General features: G+C 43.6%; 1 protein-coding gene across 1 annotated transcript in view; it reads left to right on the top strand.

Moving 5' to 3' along the window:
• The window catches only part of MAGI2 (membrane associated guanylate kinase, WW and PDZ domain containing 2), a 1194001-nt gene that overhangs the window by 768206 nt on the left and 404726 nt on the right, over positions 1–21069 (top strand). Inside the window, exon 4 of the mRNA XM_077807869.1 lies at positions 2916–3131. Coding sequence (XP_077663995.1) covers positions 2916–3131 — 216 coding nt within the window. The remainder of the gene's footprint in view (positions 1–2915; positions 3132–21069) is intronic.

Raw genomic sequence — 21069 nt, 5'->3', positions numbered from 1 at the left:
CTAGGTGACCGCCTAATTCGCCTATGTCAGCAGGTTGCCCCTGTATAGAACACAATAATCCACAGCCTTTATAGAATAAATTCATAACAAAGCTTGCTAAATTAGATGGCGCTGCTATTTTTATGAATTGGACAATACACCAAATCCCACTTTGAAGTCAGTGGAGTACTTTCTTGCTCTCTTATTTTGGAGGTCAGGAACATGGAAATTTATATTGAGTTTTCGGTTTGAAACAAAAAGAATTAAATCCTCTCTCACTTCTAATCTCAAATGCACAATGTTGTCTCTTGTGTTTTGAAACCTGTTACATTCATATGAAATCTTTTCACTAATCATTATGTATATGGCTCTCTAGAGATTTGCCAACATATACGTGGGTCTAACAGAGATGGGTATTTAACTTCCTAAAATAGAATGAACATCTCCTGTATTTAGAAAATCTTTATGGTGTGTGTTCTATTACCTAGTGTTCAAGACAATTTGATTGATTTACAAGTGTACTAGTTACGTCATTACAGATTTCTTCACATAAATCAATAATCTTTAAAAGTATAACTGAACGACAGCGCTTGGCTATGTATGAAAATGGTAAAACAAGGAAGGAGCCATAGAAGCTAGGTTACAGTCAAGGCACTGCACTGTACTTTTAACTTCAGAGTTGGAATCAGAATTGACCTGTTATTGGTTGAGGTTGTGTGCTGCAATTCATAAAATCAATGCTTTATGATGCTGCACAATCATGGAAAAGTAATGCTTCTCAGTTGGTGAAGTGTTTTAGGTTGGGGAGGGGTTTTAAAATAGGAGAAATAAATTCCTTTCAAAATTTACAATACATTCAAGGCATGAATGCCACCATTATGAATAATATGCAGCTACGGAAATACAGAAATGGATCTGGATCTGGAGTCTCTATGCAAATTAGAAAGTCTTGTTTAATGTCTGTTAGCTTCAAATCCAGTTATTGTCAGCAAATATCAAATTATCTGTTGGTAAATAAGTTATTATTAAATAAATAATTATCTCCATCAGAGCTTTGCAAATGGATTGAGATCCTCTCTAATATTGATATTTTTAAAAATTTGCTTAAATAATTACAGAGAAAATCTTTGGCAAATGTTGGCAATAGTTGTTCTTGTTAACCTCTGAGGATAGGACAAGAAGCAATGGGCTTCAATTGCAGCAAGAGAGGTTTAGGTTGGACATTAGGAAAAACTACCTAACTGTCAGGGTAGTTAAATACTGGAACAAATTGCCAGGGAGGTTGTAGAATTTCCATCACTGAAGGTTTTTAAGAACAGGTTAGACAAACACCTGTCAGAAATGGAGTAGTTATTATGTAGTCCTGCCTTGAGTGCAGGGGACTGGACTTGATGACCTCTCAAGGTCCCTTCCAGTCCTACACTTCCATGATTCTAGTCCAGTGTGAGTCTGAGGGCCATTAAACACAGTACATTTTCCTACTGTATCACAATTACAGCAACATCTGTGCTAAATAATGTGGTGCTAATTCATTGTGAAAATGCATAAAGCTTTCACTAGTTGTTAGAATACTTAATTACTTATCTATAGAGAGGTGGTCTCATGAGCGAACATTGTACTGAGTTACAAAACACACAGGAATACAGGTCCCAGAACTATCTCTATACTGCCTGAAAAATGCACCCGATAATGCTTTACTGATCAAGGTACTTTATCTGTATGTGGCACATTTAAAGGTGAGAATAGGTTTTGAAGGTGCTACTGGTATTAGTTCATGCAGAAGCAATAAAAAATATTTTTTTGAGAAATACTGTAAAAAGGTTATATGACTTGTCCTTTTAATTTCTTAAGCAAGCCATAAGTGTATTGGTGATGATAATACTGTATATACTGCCCATGGGAGCTGCAGGAAGTGGTGCGGGCCAGGCCACCACTTCCCGCAGCTCCCATTGGCCGGGAATGGCAAACCATGGCCACTGCGAGCTGCAAGCAGCCATACCTGCAGATGCTCAGGTAAACAAAGTGTCTCGCGGCCCTCCAGGGGCTTACCCTGAATGAACCACGAACCAAGTTTAGGAACCCCTGGTATAGATTGTGTATGTAAATTTAATCTTTGTGCATCATGTAGCTAATGGAGTCACTGTTCGCTGTTTTCTTCTTGAATTGAATTCATACACAGGTTTTTTTAAACTGGGGATGCTGTTAAAGGATTCTGCTAGCCCCAAGGTGCATAGGAACATAAGAACAAAGGAATTGCAATTACCAGATGATATCTGTGGTGCAGCTAGTCCAACAACCTGTCTCTAACAATGGCTAGCTTCAGATGATTCAGAGGAAGGTGCCAGTAATTTCATGTCAGGCAGATGTGAGATAATTTCTCCCCCACCACGTTAGTTCTTCAAAACCCTAATTGTTAGAGATTGGCTTAAACCACGAAGCATGAGGTTTCATATATCTTCCAAAATATATTAGTATTAACTATTGTAAACCTGGATGCATGTTCGTGAGCAGTAGAAATGTTGAATAATGTAGGAGATATGGAAATGGACTTGAGGCATTATTAAAGATTTATAAGCATGGATTATCTACCTACCAACCTATAGGTATATATAGAACTTCTTTGTTACAAGCATGATGTGATATAATACAGAATGTGTTTGCCATGATGGATAGCCAATTACTCAATTTTGGGTTCCTTCAAGCCTCCAAACCCTCCTATTTTATGGCATGCAATGTTGTGAAATTGGTTTGGCCTATCTCTAAAAAAATCAATTACTATTTCATAAAAAATGAAATTTTAACTTCACAGACTGTTTTGCACTGACTTTGAAAAGGGACAGTGAAACTAACCCTGTGTCATACAGTATCAATAGTTTCTTATGGTGCAAAAGATGTTCTTAAGAATTTAGCTATTGTCCTACTGATTTTATTTGCAGACAACTACTACGGCACTCCAAAGCCTCCAGCAGAACCAGCTCCATTATTGTTAAATGTGACAGACCAGATCCTTCCAGGTGCCACACCTAGTGCTGAAGGCAAACGTAAGAGGAATAAATCAGTGAGCAATATGGAGAAGACAGGTATTGAACCACCAGAAGAGGAAGAGGAAGAAAGACCTGTGGTCAATGGAAATGGCATGGTAGTAACACCAGGTTAGTCCGTTTATCCACTTCTGAATTTTATTTCAGTTATTTCACAGTTATTTCCTTCTGCAGTTATGAGGATGCTCACTTTGGGGAGGGAGTGTTTATCTTGTGCTGAAGAGCACAAGACTGATAGCCAGGATTCCTGAGAAACTGGCTTCCAGTATAACCTAGAACAAATCACATGGAGTGTGTACCTCAGTTTTCCTTTCTGTAAAACAGGGGTTCCCAAACTTGGTTCGCAGCTTGTCCAGGGTAAGCCCCTAACAGGCCGTGAGATGCTTTGTTTACTTGAGCGTCCGCAGGTACGGCTGCTTGTAGCTCCCAGTGACCACCATTTGCCATTCCCAGCCAATGGGAACTGCAGGAAGCAGTGGCCCCACCCATGCCGCTTCCCACAGCTCCCATTGGCTCGACATGGCGAACCATGGCCACTGGGAGCTGTGAGCAGCCGTACCTGCGGATGCTCAGGCAAATAAAGCGTCTCGCGGCCCATCAGGGGCTTTCTCTGAAGAAGCCGTGAACCAAGTTTGGGAACCCCTGCTGTAAAATGATTAGCATTTTGTAAAATGCTTTGAACTTTTCAAATGAGACATTGTGTAACAGCAAAGTCTTATTAGGGCATTAATTCAACAGAATCTTTATGAACCTGAGACAGTATCAGTGTGGCTGACTTGGTAGTACTGTCACTTGAGAGTCAGACAGACCTGGGGAAAAGTCTTGAAGCCTCCAGAAAAAGCAAATGGGAAGGACCAAGGTCTGTCAATGTTCCAACACCTGCAATTGGATGACGGTCATACAAACCAAAGGCAGGTAGTACTAAAAGGTACCTACCCTTACATCCTATGGATTTCACTGATCCAGATGACAGTGAACCCAAAATATGTGCTGGTATCCTGCATAGGAAAATTCAATCAGGTCCCAAAGTGCATGATCAATTCCCCTTCAGAGTTTGAGCAAGTATCACCATTTTTTATCCTGAAACACCATTTGAGACATAACTGATTATTTTTTTCTTCAAGAAAGAAACTGAAGAGCTCAGAAATTTGTATTTTATAAAGAATCTGAAAACCACCGAGTTAGCAATAATACGTGCTGGGTTAAATGTGTGTATTTTTCTCGTTTGGCCTGTATAGGTCTAGAAACAATGTGAAAAACCTGGATAATAAAGCCCTTTAATCCTAGGGAAATTAGAAGTACAGAAGAAAATGATTGAAGTAGAAGTCTCTTTAGTGACAATCCATGTCAATAGAATGATAAGATTACAAGATTTCTGAATGTACAGGTTCTTATGAAACAATAAGTGCATTATCTAATCTCTAAGTGCTGTAAAATTGACTTTCACATTTCATTATATGTATGCTTTTTTTCTCATACTTGGTTGGAAAGCACATCAAATTGAATAACTTTCCCTGTTATGGATAGGTCTGGTTGCATGCTTTTTTGGTATGTATGTTCTGCATTTAAGGGCAATTCCTGAGCCTAGGTAGCTGAGCTGGGCACTGAAGAAACATAGGGGAATGAGTAGAAAATCCTCTCCCTCCAGTCTCCAAAACAGCTGTGGAACCATTCTTTGACCATAACGGCAGTGTTGAGGCTGCAGCATGCCCCGGAACCCTTACTCAGCCCTTCCACAGGGGAGGATTCATACATCAGTGCATCCTACACCATGCTTTCATGCAGCCCTGCCCCATTCCCTGCATACAGGAACCCTCAACAGAGCTAAATTCTACACCATATAAGTAGAATGCACCCCCTCAAATCCTTATGAACAAGAATAGCATTGGATCTGCTGCCAGGGAACTAAAGAGGCTGGGCAAGGACAGGATTTGGTCCCCGCTGGATAGTCTTCCTAATATCCTTCCATGTTGTTCTATGAAATATATGCCCACATGCAAGTTTCAAGGAAGCAATTTCAGGGCAATATATTTCAGTTCATAATCCAAATCTGATCAAGAATAAATACAAAATCTGCTTTTCCCTTTGCATTGTCAATATATAACATGTCCCATGCAAATTCTACATCAGTGGTGGTTAGGCCATATTCAAGAAATATCCACTGGTAGGTGCTATGTTAAAAGAATGAAGTATTTGAGCACTGTATGTAAAAGGACCCCCTGTAAAGTAATTCCTTTAGATGTGGGTCTCTGAACAAGCAGTGTTCAGAGTAGCAGCCGCGTTAGTCGCAAAAGAAAAGGAGTACTTGTGGCACCATTTTGTTGTTCAGCTATACTGACTGAAGACTTGGGGGATTCTACCAATGCAGCTCTATGTATGCACACAGTGTTGCCTTATTTTGGCAATGTAGGTCTCAGGAACTCTGTAAAGGAGACAGTATATCTGTGTGCTAAAAAAGGGTATTAGCTGCCCCTAAAATGCATTTGTACTTTGTCTTCAAACAGGCAGGAAAAACAAAATACGTTAATGAGTGGGTCACTCCAGATGGAAGGAACCAACGCCTTGGCACTTGTCATTGCACTTTTGGAAAGTGCAGGCCATTTTTCATAAGAGTTTCTCTTTCCTTTAAAGGCAACATTCCATTAAATACTCAGCTTTAAGGATCTGCAAAAGATCTGTACAGTCCTTTAGGATGTTTATACACGCTGCACAGCCTAAAGCCTTACAAATTAGTAGTGTTGTCAGAGTCTGAGCAGGGCAAAGGACTATAGTGTGAAACTAAGGGCTGATGTAACAGCTAGCACCAGCAGACTGGAGGAGTTAAAGATCTGAAGTGAATCCAAGGGAACTTAAATAACCTGTCTTTATCAGACTGGTAAATGACAATGATATTTGTGGAGAGCTTTATGACTGTAATCTGATTCCTTTTTTAATTTATGTTATACCATTTCTTTGTTCTTCTTTCGTGAGGGACTCTTGTGCATTCGTAATGTCTTCCGTTGAACTTGTCAGCCTCTATGAATATGGATCTAGTCACTATAGTATCTCCGGGTATCTTGCCCCATGCCAGCCAGGGAGCTCACCCTCAGACAGCCAGGCACCTGCCAGGCTAGTGACCCTCAGGCATGGCTCATCATTATCTTATTTTTACTTTGTACTTTCCCTGTCTGTTTGTCGTAGCCCCCTTTTTTGTCTCTCATTCTATACTTAGATTGCAAATTCTTCAGGGCAAAGTCTTTTTGTTATTTGTGTGTATAATTTCTAGCATAATGTGTCTCTGGCCCCTTACTGAGGCACCTAGACACTACTGTAATATAAGTAATAGGCTATAACAATAAGAGTGGCATTTCTGAGCAGGTGGCCCATGTCCTCCTGGCATCTTAAAAACCATCTACCAGAAGTACCTACAACTGAAGTGGAAACATTTTGCAATCAAGGCGAAGCTGATGGCTTTGTTTACCCCCACAAAAGCTGCTAGACTACCTTCTTGCTTTGTCTCTGTCCAGTTTGAAGTCTAATTCCAGCCAGATAAACGTGGCAGCTATTTCAGCCTGCATGAACTAGTCAAAGGTTGACCACTGTCTCTACAGCCGCTTGTTATCAGGTTCATATGAAGTTTAACATTTTTGAAACCTCCCATTAAAAAAGCACTCTGTGTGTCATGGATTATAAAAGTGGTCCCGACAAAGCTGATGAAAGCTCCTTCTGAACCACTCCAAAGCTATGGCTAGTGTCTTCTGTGCGCAGAGTGGGTGAGGGATTCTCACCCAACCCCAAGCATACATAGGGTTGGAGATGCTGCTCTCCTGTCACCACCAGGCACCATTGTGTAAAAGGCCACCCCTGTAGGAAGAGAGCTGGGAACAGTGCAGCAGCAATACAGGATGGCCTTCACAAAGTCAGTGACCTAGTGATGTCATCTGCCCTTTCATTCTCTGTTGAGAATTGATACCCATTGGGAGGATATAGGGTGGGGGTATGTCAGTAGTAAATGGGGGGGACTCAATGGCTTTGAGGAATAAGACCAGGCCATTATAAAATGGAAACAAACATTGAGAGGGCAAGGACCTAGAGAGGCTACCTGGAGCAGGACTGGAACCTGGGTCGGCTGGAGGGGCCTGTGTGAATCAAGGCACAGTCCCATGAAGGAGGGCTGTGGAATCCCTTTGCCAAAGTAGAGTTTTGTTTTCATCCCTGTAACAGGGTGGTCTGTCCTCTTTAAGGAGTAATGGGAACTCAGTCAGGCCCCATTGTGTTCAGCACTATGCAAACATAATAAATGACAGTCTCTGCCCCCAAAGAACTTACAGTGTAAAAGACAAGATGTAAGACGTGGATGAGACAAACAAGTGGGACATGGTAGGATGAGGCAACAAATAAATATAACAAGAGATGTGTAGTTCTTAGCTATTCAGTAATAGTGATCACAGCTCTCCACCTGCCTTGTACTTTACACTAGATGCTCTAGAGAGGCCAGGGGCTGCAGGGGGACTGGCAGAGCTCCATGGCTCTGAGGGAACTGGGGTGGAAGCAGAAACCTGAAGCCATGGAACAAAGGTGAATTGGAAGCCCCAAGAGGGAAGGGTGAGAACAAGAACTTTGTGTCTGATGCATTAGAAGACGGGAAGTCAATGGAGTGACTTAACAAAGGGGTGATGTCGTCAGAATGATGAGTCAAGATGATTTGAGAGAGTGAGGTTGCAGGCATCAAGAACATAGAGGAGGAGATGACAGTAATCAAGGTGCAAAATGTTCAGGCCTTGTTACAGTGTTTTGGCAGCATAGGCAGAGGATGATCTTCGAGACATTGTGCAGGAAGAAGTGGCAAGATTAGACTTGAGCTGGATTTGTGTACTCAAGGAGAGTTATTAGGCTTTCACCTTCCTGGGGTGATATCCTATGATTCTTTCCCTCTCAGACTGGGGTACTAGGCTACATCCCCCTGTATGCCAACTGTGGTTCCTCAGCAGGTCTGCCTGGGTTCAAACCCTGCAGTTCTTCCCTCAGGGAGTGGTGGCCAGTGTGAGAATCTAGGAACATAAAACAGCCTCTTCCAAACAGAGCGTTGTTTAATCTCAACAGAAGGAATCAAACCCTAACAAGAAAAGATTTTTTGAACACAGCAATCTACATGCTTCTGTTTTACCTAAGGCTCAGTAGGCTTCACCTATCCAGGTGCCCCACTTCTGGTATCGGGTGACAGTTTGCACCCTGCAGTCCTTGTGTCTCTCCCCTGAGCTCAGGAGCTCAGGTTTTTAATCTACTCCAAATTTTTTGTTTCACTGTTGCTGCCTGAATTTTCCCCTTCCCTGTACCAAGCCAGGGAAGTTGAAATCTGCATGGTCAGAGGGAAACTTGAAAGGGATTGAAAACTGTAATGTTCTTTTAAATATGGGTGATTGGTCCTGTCAGAAGCTTGACATCTCCCTGCCTGGTCTGAGTAACCCCTTGTCTCAATTAAACCCTTAAAGTTCTATAGCAGTCACCACACAACAAGCAAACAAAGACAATATACAGGAGTAATCCACTATTGCAGGGCCAAGGTGGGTGAGGTGATATTTTTATTGGACCAGCTTCTGTTGATGAAAGAGACGAGCTTTGTGTAGCTTGAAAGCTTGTTTCTTTCACCATCAGAAGTTGGTCTAATAAAAGATATCTCCTCGCCCATCTTGTCTCTCTAATATCCTGGAACCAACACGGCTATAACAACACTGCAATAATCTAATAGAGGGATCTTCAAGGTCCTTCACAGGAAGGACAGTTTTGTTGTCCACTGTGACAGAGGTTGGGTGAAAGAGGGGTGGGTTTAGTGGAAAAGATCAGGAGATTGATTTTGGACATGTTAAGTTTCAGCTGATGGTTAAACATCCAAGATGAGATGCCAGAAGAACAGGTAAAGATTTTTGTTTGGATGGAGGGAGATGGACCCAGAGTAAGGGAGATGATTAGTGAATCATCAGCATAAAAATGGGAGGCAAAGCCATGTTTGGGAATGAGGGGTGAAATCCTGGCCCAGTTGAAGTCAGTGGGGATTTTGCTATTGACTTCTATGTGGCCAGGATAGGGTGTAGAGGGAGAAGAGGAGGGGGATGTGTACAGAGTTCTGCGTGACCCACCCTGAAAAAGGGAGAGGGGAACAGGAAGACTCAGTGAACAGAACCAAGAAGGAGTGACAGGACATTTACCATAATCATTTACTGGAATATTGTAGCTCTTCTCCCTCCTATCTCTGTTTCTGTTACTTTTGGGTAATAAGCTTGTGTTTGCATAACACCTATCGTAGTGAGGCCTTAATCCTGATTGGGACTCTTAGCCACTACCATAGTATTAATTATTATTGTTGTTATTATTCATCATATTAATTTATAATTTGGATTTAGGGTGTCCAAAGTATGTGTGGGTGGTGCTCATAAAGCATGCATTTATGCATACTGTTGGGAAATTCGCACTCCTATCAACAAAAAGTTAAGTCAGTCTCCTTAGCAACCAAGATCAGGATTCAGTACTTTACTAGCCACCACCTCTGGCTCCACACTTTTCACCAAAGCTGTTTTTACCCTTTTTCTAAATTCCATATGAAACATGCCTTTATAACGTCATGGAACATACAAAATGGGGAAGACCTGTCAGTGGTGGTACTGCTGAAAAAGGTCTGGGGGTTATAGTGGACCACAAACTGAAAATGAGCCATCAATGTGATGCAGCTGCAAAAAAGGTTAATATGATTTTGGGGTGTATTAACAGGATGTTGTATGTAAGACACAGAAGGTAATTGTCCCACTGTACTCAGCACTGGTGAGGTTCCCAGCTGGAGTAATGTGCCAAATTCTAGGCACCACAATTTAGGAAGGATGGGGACAAATTGGAAAGAGTCCAGAGGAGAGCTACAAAAATGGTAAAAGGTTTAGAAAACTTAACCTATGAGGAAAGGGTGAAAAAACTGGGAGCATTTAGTTTTGAGGGAAGAAGACTGAGGGCTAACCTGAAAAGTCTTCCAATATGTACAGTTAAGGGCTGTTATAAAGAAGACAGTGACCAATTGTTCTCTGTGTCCACTGAAGGCAGGACAAGAAATAATGGGCTTAATCTGCAGCAAGGGAGGTAGAGGTTCAATATGAGGAAAAACTTTTAAACTATAAGGGTAGTTAAACTCTGGAATAGGATTCCAAGGGAGGTCCTGGAGTCCCCATCATTGGAAGCTTTTCAAATCAAGTTGGACAAATAACTTCAGTAATGGTCTAGGGCAGGGGTCGGCAACCTTTCAGAAGTGGTGTGCTGAGTCTTCATTTATTCACTCTAATTTAAGGTTTCACATGCCAGTAATACATTTTAACGTTTTTAGAAGGTCTCTCTCTCTATAAGTCTATATTATATAACTAAACTGTTGTTCTATGTAAAATAAGGTTTTTAAAATGTTTAAGAAGCTTCATTTAAAATTAAATTAAAATGCAGATTCTATCAATTTAGTGCAGTGGTTCTTAACCTGGGGTGCACGCACCCCCTGGGGGTACAAGATGCCCTTTCTGGGGTGAGAGACATTTGAGATTTTTTTTAGAATGTAAATCATCAAAAACTCAAATTAAGCACAGGCACATAAGTACAACTATTTTGTTTCATCATTACTGTAGTATACAAACAAAGGTTTTAAGTTTTCAAGATTTAAGCTAATTGTAGTGTAATTTTTGATAAGGGGTGCGAGAACATATTTTGAGAACTTTAGACCATCTAAAGGCTGAGCGGGGTCAGGTGTAGTGTATTAAATTGCTCCCCATAGGAATATGCTACTTATGGCATGCTACTTCTGGCTGCCAGTCCTGGTGCTCTGAGCAGAATGGTAAGGGGACAGGGAACAGGGGGTGTTGGATAGGCATGGGAGTCCTGGGGGCCTGTCAGGGGTCGGGGTTGTGGATAGGGGTCAGGGCAGTCAGGGGACAGGAGCAGGGGGGCTTGGATGGAGGGGTTGGGGTCCCGGGGGGGGGGCGGATAGAGGTGGGAGGGTCCCAGGAGGGGGCCATCAGGAGACAAGGAGTGGTGGGGGGGTTGGATGGGTCAGGGGTTCTGAGGGGGGCAGTCAGGAGGCGGGAAGTGGAAGGGAATCATATAGAATGTATAAGGGGCAGGCTGTTTGGGGAGGCACAACCTTCCCTACCAGGGTGTACTGTATTAAATTTCTCCCCGTAGGAATGTGCTACTTACAGCGTACTACTTACGGCTGCCAGTCCTGATGCTCCGCAAGTATCACATTCCTACGGGGAGAAATTTAATACACTGCACCAGCAGATAGAACCCCAGACCGGCGGCGGGCGGAGCAGCACAGCCTGCCGCCAGGCTGGGCTTCCAGCCACCGGCTCCTGCCAGCCGGGGTCCCGGCTGCTGGCCCCGCTCAGCCTGCTGCCAGCCCAGGGTTCTGTTCACCCAGGCCGGCAGTAGGCTGAGCGGGGTCGGCAGCTGGGACCCCAGCTGGCAGCAGTGTGCCAGTAAAAATCAGCTCGCGTGCCACCTTTGGCAGGCGTGCCACAGGTTGCTAACCCCAGGTCTAGGGTTACTCGGTCCTGCCACAGTGCAGGGGGCTGGACTTGATGACTTCTCGAGCTCCCTTCCAGGCCTTCATTTCTGTGATTCTATGTGTATTATTCATCTTCCCCTCCAGACAATTGGAAGTTATTGCAACAATTATAAGTTTCACCCCAAAAAGGAATTTTTTTTTTCAGGCTCAAATTAATTAAGGAATAAAACATGACAAGGAAAATGTTTCAGAAGGATTATTGCATGCCCTCGGCTGCATTGCAAAGCAAGAGGCGAAGGTCCAGATGTCATCAACCAGGCCAAAAGGTGCAACAATCCCACGGGAGTGCACTGGCTGCACTGTCTTCTTATTACATAGGAACGATTTAAAAAGAGATGTATTAGTTCCTGTGCAGGACTAGGAATTGTTGACTCAGATATGATGACACCAGTACTACATAAAAAGAGCTATAACTGTTTTTTCTCCAGAGGTGTACAAACCAATTCAAAAACCAATATTTTATATTATTTCATTTAGTTTATTCTCCATCTATATGGCTTTGAGCAGCTGGGTTGTTTCTTTTCTTCCAAAAGTACAAGGTTTTATACTTTACTGCATGAATAATCTGCAGCATTAAAATAAAAACCCAACCTGGCATGCTCATTTCACATAGGTAGAAACTTCCAAGTGTTAGATTATAAATAAAAGGTGCCACAAGTACTCTTTTTCTTTTTGCGAATACAGACTAACACGGCTGTTACTCTGAAACCAGTGGTTTTAAATGTATTTTTAATGCAGACTGTCTCAATGTTCCTTCTTTCCCTTGAATGTGCTATGTTTAACATATGGAATAAGAGGCTGATGTTTTCCCATTGCCTCCACTGCCACTTCTCAGGGCACTCACTCACTGTTGATGTACTGCACTAAGTTGCTTTTGAATGTATTTTGAAAACTGGACCATATAATCTTTTCCATCTGGAGACACTATCTCCAGTAGGCTGTTTCACCTGATATCAAGTCAATTAATTATTTTATTTAGTGACAAATGTATTTGGGGGCACATATTATGGAACAATCTTTCAAAATCTTTAAATCAAAGATATTATTTGAAGGCAGGTATTATAAGATGTCTTTGGGGGGTTTTCCTCCTTGTTAGTGAGTTGCTGTAATGTTTTGGATTTTATTGAACTTAAACATTTTTCACCAGAACTATATTTTTAAGTCAAACATTATTTATCAATAGGAAGAGAATCAGAAAAGGTGATATATAGCTTACCTGAAACATTTGAAACATACATACACACAACAAAATATGTAATATTAAATGGCAATACAATGCTGGACTTTAAATCAAAGATGAGTGGAATGTCCATTCTGTAGTCCATTCTGTAGTTCTATTTGGAAATGCATTTTGTTAAAATGTCATTATAGCACCTTTATTGCTCATTTTTACACTTATCAAGAGGAGTTCCCAAAATCATGTGTTCATCAATCAATCCCCAATAAATATTGAGATCGGCTTAGAAATCATGAGATTTTTTTAAAAAATAATTAAATACAAATTGAGTACTTTTTATTTGTCTTCTGTTTTTATGAGGCAGACCTCCAGATTATGTAAAATGACCATAGCACTGTTGACTAGAATGGAGATATGACAATTTATAGCAAGTGAGGGTCTACCCTCTACTCCTTAGGGTTCATATTTTCAAGTATTTCTCTGCAATGATGAGATCTGGGAAACTTTGTTGTTGTTTAATGACAGCTGAGATTCTCACCTAATCATATGACTGCAGAAGCTTGGCCTTTAAGAAAAACATGATATATCACAATACTTGAGATAAAATCACAAGAGTTGGCAATACTGCTTTCCTAACTGCCAGACCTGTGATCTGAGAATCCAGCTATGATCTATCTGGCTCACACATAATCACCGAAACTAAAGTTTCTGAAGGCAATTACAGCTTCAGTTACCCCCCAGTCCTTACGGTTTGCCCTTAGTTTCTCTATTTGGCTTCATAAGAACATAGGAACAGCTGTACTGGATCAGACCAAAGGTCCATCTAGCCTAGTGATGTGTCTTCTGACAGTGGCCAATGCCAGGTGCTTCAGAGGGAGTGAAAAGAACAGGTCATCATCAAGTGATCCATCCACTGTCACCCATTCCCAGCTTCTGGAAGAAGCTAGGGACACGATCCCTGCCCATCCTGGCTAACAGTCATTGATAGACCTATCCTCCATGAATTTATCTAGTTATTTTTTTAACCCTGTTATAGTCTTGGCCTTCACAGCATCTTCTGGCAAGGAGTTCCACAGGTTGCACTGTGCGAAGAAATACTTCCTTTTGTTTGTTTTAAACCTGCTGTCTATTAATTTCATTTGGTGACCCCTAGTTCTTGTGTTAAGGGGAGTAAATAACACTTCCTTATGTACTTTCTCCACACCCATCATGATTTTATAGACTTCTATCATATTCCCCCCTTAGTCATCTCTATTCCAAGCTGAAAAGTCTCAGTCTTATTAATCACTCCTCATACAAAAGCTGTTCATACCCTTAATTGTTTTTGTTGCCCTTTTCTGAACCTTTTCCAATTCCAATATATCTTCTTTTGAGATGGGGCGACCACATCTTCACACTGTATTCAGTATGTGGGTATAGCATGGATTTATATAGAGGCAATATGATATTTTCTGTATTATTATCTATCCCTTTCTTAATGATTCCTAACATTCTGTTAGCTTTTTTGACTGCTGCTGCACATTGAGCGGATGGTTTCAGATAATTATCCGCTGTGACTCCAAGATCTTTCTTGAGTGGTAACAGCTAATTTAGACCCCATCATTTTATATGTATAGTTAGCATTATGTTTTCCAATGTGCATTACTTTGCATTTCTCAACATTGAATTTCATCTGCCATTTTGTTGCCCAGTCACCCAGTTTTGTGAGATCCCTTTGTAGCTGTTTGCAGTCTGCTTTGGACTTAACTAGCTTGAGTAGTTTTGTATCATCTGAAAATTTTTCCATCTCACTGTTTACTCCTTTTTCCAGATAATTTATGAATATGTTGAATAGTACTGGTCCCAGTACAGACCCCTGGGGGACACAACTATTTACCTCTCTGCATTCTGAAAACATCCTTATTTATTCCTACCATGTGTTTCCTGCCTTTTAACAAGTTAACAATCCATGAGAGGACCTTCCCTCTTATCCCATGACAGCTTACTTTGCTTTTAAGAGCCTTTGGTGCAGGACCTTGTCAAAGGCTTTCTGAAAATCTAAGTACACTATATCCACTGGATCACCCTTGTCCACATGCTTGCTGACCCCCTCAAAGAATTCTGGTAGATTAGTGAGGCATGATTTCCCTTTACAAAAAAATATGTTAACTCTTCCCCAACAAATCATGTTCATCTATGTGTCTGACAATTCTGGTCTTTACTATAGTTTCAGCTAGTTTCCCCGGTACTTTAGTTAGTCTTACCAGCCTGTAATTGCCAGGATCACCTCTGGAGCCTTTTTAAAAAATTGGCGTCACATTAGCTAACTTCCAGTCTTCTGGTACAGAAGCTGATTTAAATGATAGATTACATAGCACAGATAGCAGTTCTGCAATTTCACATATGAGTTACTTCAGAACTCCAAGAAGGCCAATGGCATTTGGGGATGTATAAGTAGGGGCATTGCCAGCAGATCGAGGGACGTGATCGTTCCCCTCTATTTGACACTGGTGAGGCCTCATCTGGAGTACTGTGTCCAGTTTTGGGCCCCACACTACACGAAAGGATGTGGAAAAATTGGAAAGAGTCCAGCGGAGGGCAACAAAAATGATTAGGGGACTGGAACACATGAGTTATGAGGAGAGGCTGAGGGAACTGGGGATGTTTAGTCTATGGAAGAGAAGAATGAGGGGAGATTTGATAGCTGCTTTCAACTACCTGAAAGGGGGTTCCAAAGAGGATGGTTCTAGACTGTTCTCAGTGGTAGCAGATGACAGAACAAGGAGTAATGGTCTCAAATTGCAGTGGGGGAGATTTAGGTTGGATATTAGGAAAAACTTTTTCACTAGGAGGGTGGTGAAACACTGGAATGCGCTATCTAGGGAGGTGGTGGAATCTCCTTCCTTAGAAGTTTTTAAGGTCAGGCTTGACAAAGCCCTGGCTGGGATGATTTAATTGGGGATTGGTCCTGCTTTGAGCAGGGGGTTGGACTAGATGACCTCCTGAGGTCCCTCCCAACCCTGATATTCTATGATTCTATGACAGTGCACTGTTCCGGGTTGACTCCTCTGTATGCTTCCACTTCTGCTCTATACACTCTTATCCTGGTGCTGCCCTTTCAGGTGAAGGTAGAAACTGGCTGCTAGGGTTTTAAAATGAGGAAGCCACCCCTAAAATATGGAAGAGGACTTCACACATGCCCCTCTCTTCTTTTTCACATGCTCATTGTTTCACTTCCAGAAACACAATGTAGATGCAGAACTGGGCCTCATTCCTAGAGTTGGAATAATCTCAAGACAGTGGGGTAGCCTTTGGAAATTAATGAACAGTTTTTGTTGATAATGTGTGAAACAGAAAAGAAACCAGATCCCTTTCACAGCTGAGTTGATTCTACAGAGCTAAGAAAAAAAAAATAACCCGAGCTTACGTTAGTCATTAAAGTAAGCAGGTATAATTCTGAATACATAGAGAGCAGATTTGCTGAGTGAGAAGGTGTCATTTTTAAATAGTCACTCTTCTGAGTAGAGGGGCACTTTAGGGAGTGGTGCCCTTGTTGTCATATTCTTCCCTCCATAGTACCTCCTTCCCTTGGCAGACACTTCAGCTGTACCTCACATCTGATCAAAAGAGACGATAGTAGTCCTCCAAGGTGATGATAATGTAGCTGCAAAAGCTTACTAGCACAAAGTATTATAGAAAAGGGCAGACAAGAACCCGTCAACCCTCAAAATGGTAACTGGGGATTCTTAAGTAATCAATATAATAAAAATACACTCTATAGATCAGGCTATACTGGCTACCCAGTAGGGTGGGGGAGAAGATTAAATTTGCTCTCAGATCAGAAAAAGAGATATTGCATGTGTGTCACCTCCTTGTCTAGCTGGAACGAAGAGTCATTAAGCCCTGGTCTACACTAGGACTTTAGGTCGAATTTAGCAGCGTTAAATAGATGTAAACCTGCACCCATCCACACAATGAAGCCCTTTATTTTGACTTAAAGGGCTCTTAAAATCGATTTCCTTACTCCACCCCTGACAAGTGGATTAGCACTTAAATCGACCTTGCCGGCTCGAATTTGGGGTACTGTGGACACAATTCGATGGTATTGGCCTCCGGGAGCTATCCCAGAGTGCTCCATTGTGACTGCTCTGGACAGCACTCTCAACTCAAATGCACTGGCCAGGTAGACAGGAAAAGAACCGCGAACTTTTGAATCTCATTTCCTGTTTGGCCAGCGTGGCAAGCTGCAGGTGACCATGCAGAGCTCATCAGCAGAGGTGACCATGATGGAGTCCCAGAATCGCAAAAGAGCTCCAGCATGGACCGAACGGGAGGTACGGGATCTGATCGCTGTTTGGGGAGAGGAATCCGTGCTATCAGAACTCCGTTCCAGTTTTCGAAATGCCAAAACCTTTGTCAAAATCTCCCAGGGCATGAAGGACAGAGGCCATAACAGGGACCCAAAGCAGTGCCGCATGAAACTGAAGGAGCTGAGGCAAGCCTACCAGAAAACCAAAGAGGCGAACAGCCGCTCCGGGTCAGAGCCCCAAACATGCCGCTTCTATGATGAGCATGCCATTTTAGGGGGTTCAGCCACCACTACCCCAGCCGTGTTGTTTGACTCCTTCAATGGAGATGGAGGCAATACGGAAGCAGGTTTTGGGGACGAAGAAGATGATGATGATGATGAGGTTGTAGATAGCTCACAGCAAGCAAGCAGAGAAACCGGTTTTCCCAACAGCCAGGAACAGTTTCTCACCCTGGACCTGGAGCCAGTACCCCCCGAACCCACCCAAGGCTGCCTCCTGGACCCAGCAGGCGGAGAAGGGACCTCTGGTGAGTGTACCTTTTAAAATACTATACATGGTTTAAAAGTAAGCATGTGAAAGGATTACTTTGCCCTGGCATTCGCGGTTCTCCTAGATGTACTCCTAAAGCCTTTGCAAAAGGTTTCTGGGGAGGGCAGCCTTATTGCGTCCTTCATGGTAGGACACTTTACCACTCCAGGCCAGTAACACGTACTCGGGAATCATTGTAGAACAAAGCATTGCAGTGTATGTTTGCTGGCATTCAAACAACATCCATTCTTTATCTCTCTGTGTTATCCTCAGGAGAGTGAGATATAATTCATGGTCACCTGGTTGAAATAGAGTGCTTTTCTTCAGGGGACACTCAGAGGAGCCCATTCCTGCTGGGCTGTTTGCCTGTGGCTAAACAGAAATGTTCCCCGCTGTTAGTCACAGGGAGGGGGAAAGGTTGAGGGGGTAGCCACGCGGTGGGGGGAGGCAAAATGCGAAATTGTAACGAAAGCACATGTGCTATGTATGTAATGTTAACAGCAAGGATTACCCTGAAAGAGTGTAGCCACTGTTTTATAAAATGTGTCTTTTTAAATACCGCTGTCCCTTTTTTTTTCTCCACCAGCTGCATGTGTTTCAATGATCACAGGATCTTCTCCTTCCCAGAGGCTAGTGAAGCTTAGAAAGAAAAAAAAACGCAGTCGCGATGAAATGTTCTCCAAGCTCATGCTGTCCTCCCACACTGACAGAGCACAGATGAATGCGTGGAGGCAAATAATATCAGAGTGCAGGAAAGCACAAAATGACCGGGAGGAGAGGTGGCGGGCTGAAGAGAGTAAGTGGCGGGCTGAAGAGAGGGCTGAAGCTCAAATGTGGCGGCAGCATGATGAGAGGAGGCAGGATTCAATGCTGAGGCTGCTGGAGGACCAAACCAGTATACTCCAGTGTATGGTTGAGCTGCAGCAAAGGCAGCTGGAGCACAGACTGCCACTGCAGCCCCTCTGTAACCAACCGCCCTCCTCCCCAAGTTCCATAGCCTCCACACCCAGATGCCCAAGAACGCGGTGGGGGGGCCTTCGGCCAACCAGCCACTCCACCACAGAGGATTGCCCAAAAAAAAGAAGGCTGTCATTCAATAAATTTTAAAGTTGTAAACTTTTAAAGTGCTGTGCTTAAAGTGCTGTGTGGCATTTTCCTTCCCTCCTCCACCACCCCTCCTGGGCTACCTTGGTAGTCATCCCCCTATTTGTGTGATGAATGAATAAAGAATGCATGAATGTGAAGCAACAATGACTTTATTGCCTCTGCAAGCGGTGATTGAAGGGAGGAGGGGCGGGTGGTTAGCTTACAGGGAAGTAGAGTGAACCAAGGGGCAGGGGGTTTCATCAAGGAGAAACAAACAGAACTTTCACACCGTAGCCTGGCCAGTCATGAAACTGGTTTTCAAAGCTTCTCTGATGCGTACCGCGCCCTCCTGTGCTCTTCTAACCGCCCTGGTGTCTGGCTGCGCGTAACCAGCAGCCAGGCGATTTGCCTCAACCTCCCACCCCGCCATAAACGTCTCCCCCTTACTCTCACAGATATTGTGGAGCACACAGCAAGCAGTAATAACAGTGGGAATATTGGTTTCGCTGAGGTCTAAGCGAGTCAGTAAACTGCGCCAGCACGCCTTTAAACGTCCAAATGCACATTCTACCACCATTCTGCACTTGCTCAGCCTGTAGTTGAACAGCTCCTGACTATTGTCCAGGCTGCCTGTGTACGGCTTCATGAGCCATGGCATTAAGGGGTCGGCTGGGTCCCCAAGGATACATATAGGCATTTCAACATCCCCAACAGTTATTTTCTGGTCTGGGAATAAAGTCCCTTCCTGCAGCTTTTGAAACAGACCAGAGTTCCTGAAGATGCGAGCGTCATGCACCTTTCCCGACCATCCCACGTTGATGTTGGTGAAACGTCCCTTGTGATCCACCAGAGCTTGCAGCACTATCGAAAAGTACCCCTTGCGGTTTATGTACTCGGCGGCTTGGTGCTCCGGTGCCAAGATAGGGATATGGGTTCCATCTATGGCCCCACCACAGTTAGGGAATCCCATTGCAGCAAAGCCATCCATTATGACCTGCACATTTCCCAGGGTCACTACCCTTGATATCAGCAGATCTTTGATTGCGTGGGCTACTTGCATCACAGCAGCCCAAACAGTAGATTTGCCCACTCCAAATTGATTCCCAACTGACTGGTAGCTGTCTGGCTTTGCAAGCTTCCACAGGGCTATCGCCACTCGCTTCTCAACTGTGAGGGCTGCTCTCATCTTGGTATTCATGCACCTGAGGGCAGGGGAAAGCAAGTCACAAAGTTCCATGAAATGCCCTTACGCATGCGAAAGTTTTGCAGCCACTGGGAATCGTCCCAGACCTGCAACACTATGCGGTCCCACCAGTCTGTGCTTGTTTCCCGAGCCCAGAATCGGTGTTCCACAGAATGAACCTGCCCCATTAGCACCATGATGCATGCATTGGCAGGGCCCATGCTTTCAGAGAAATCTGTGTCCATGTCCTGATCACTCACGTGACCGCGCTGACGTCGCCTCCTCGTCCGGTATCGCTTTGCCAGGTTCTGGTGCTGCATATACTGCTGGATAATGCGTGTGGTGTTTAATGTGCTCCTAATTGCCAAAGTGAGCTGAGCGGCCTCCATGCTTGCCTTGGTATGGCGTCCGCACAGAAAAAAGGCGCCGAACGATTGTCTGCCATTGCTCTGACGGAGGGAGGGGCGACTGACGACACGGCTTACAGGGTTGGCTTCAGGGAGCTAAAATCAACAAAGGGGGTGTCTTTACATCAAGGAGTATTTCAGGCAGGACTTCACGGAGGGTTCCAATAAGAAATGGTTATTGTTCTTATTGGAACAAGGAGGTTAGCCTGGCCTCTGATTGATACATGGCTAGATTTACCTCACTGCACCTTCTCTGTGAGTGACTGCAGTGTGACCTAGAGGAATGAGTCCCCTAGACAGGGGAGGGGGGGAAGCAAATGAGTACAAAACAAATCTGGTCTATTTCTTGTTTTGATCCACTCCATCTATCTTTTACATCTTTGGCTGGCAGCAGACGGTGCAGAAGGACTGCATGCCATCCACATCTCATGGCTGCTCGGCAGAAGATGGTACAGTACGACTGCTAGCCATCCTCATCTCTTGCCTGCCTGGCAGAAGATGGTACAATACGACTGCTAGCAATCCTCATCTCTTGCCTGCCTGGCAGAAGATGGTACAATACGACTGCTAGCAATCCGTATCGCCTGCCTGCTCACCATAAGACGGTTCAATAGGACTGACTGCAGGACTAAAGAGAATGACCTGGTCAAGTCACTCCAAATTTAGTCCCTGCGCCCATGTCTGCCCAGGCGCTCCCAGCCGACGTGGCCAGGAGCACCTCGGACACAACGAGGACGACTACCAGTCATACTGCACCGTCTGCTGCCAGAAGGCAACGGGTTGCTGCTACTGTGTAGCAAAGCCGTACCGCGT

This window comes from Eretmochelys imbricata, chromosome 1 (genome assembly GCF_965152235.1).
Source record: "Eretmochelys imbricata isolate rEreImb1 chromosome 1, rEreImb1.hap1, whole genome shotgun sequence".
Classification (NCBI taxonomy): domain Eukaryota; kingdom Metazoa; phylum Chordata; order Testudines; family Cheloniidae; genus Eretmochelys; species Eretmochelys imbricata.
Note: the sequence above shows the minus strand (reverse complement) of the source record. Positions and strands in the feature narration are given on the sequence as shown.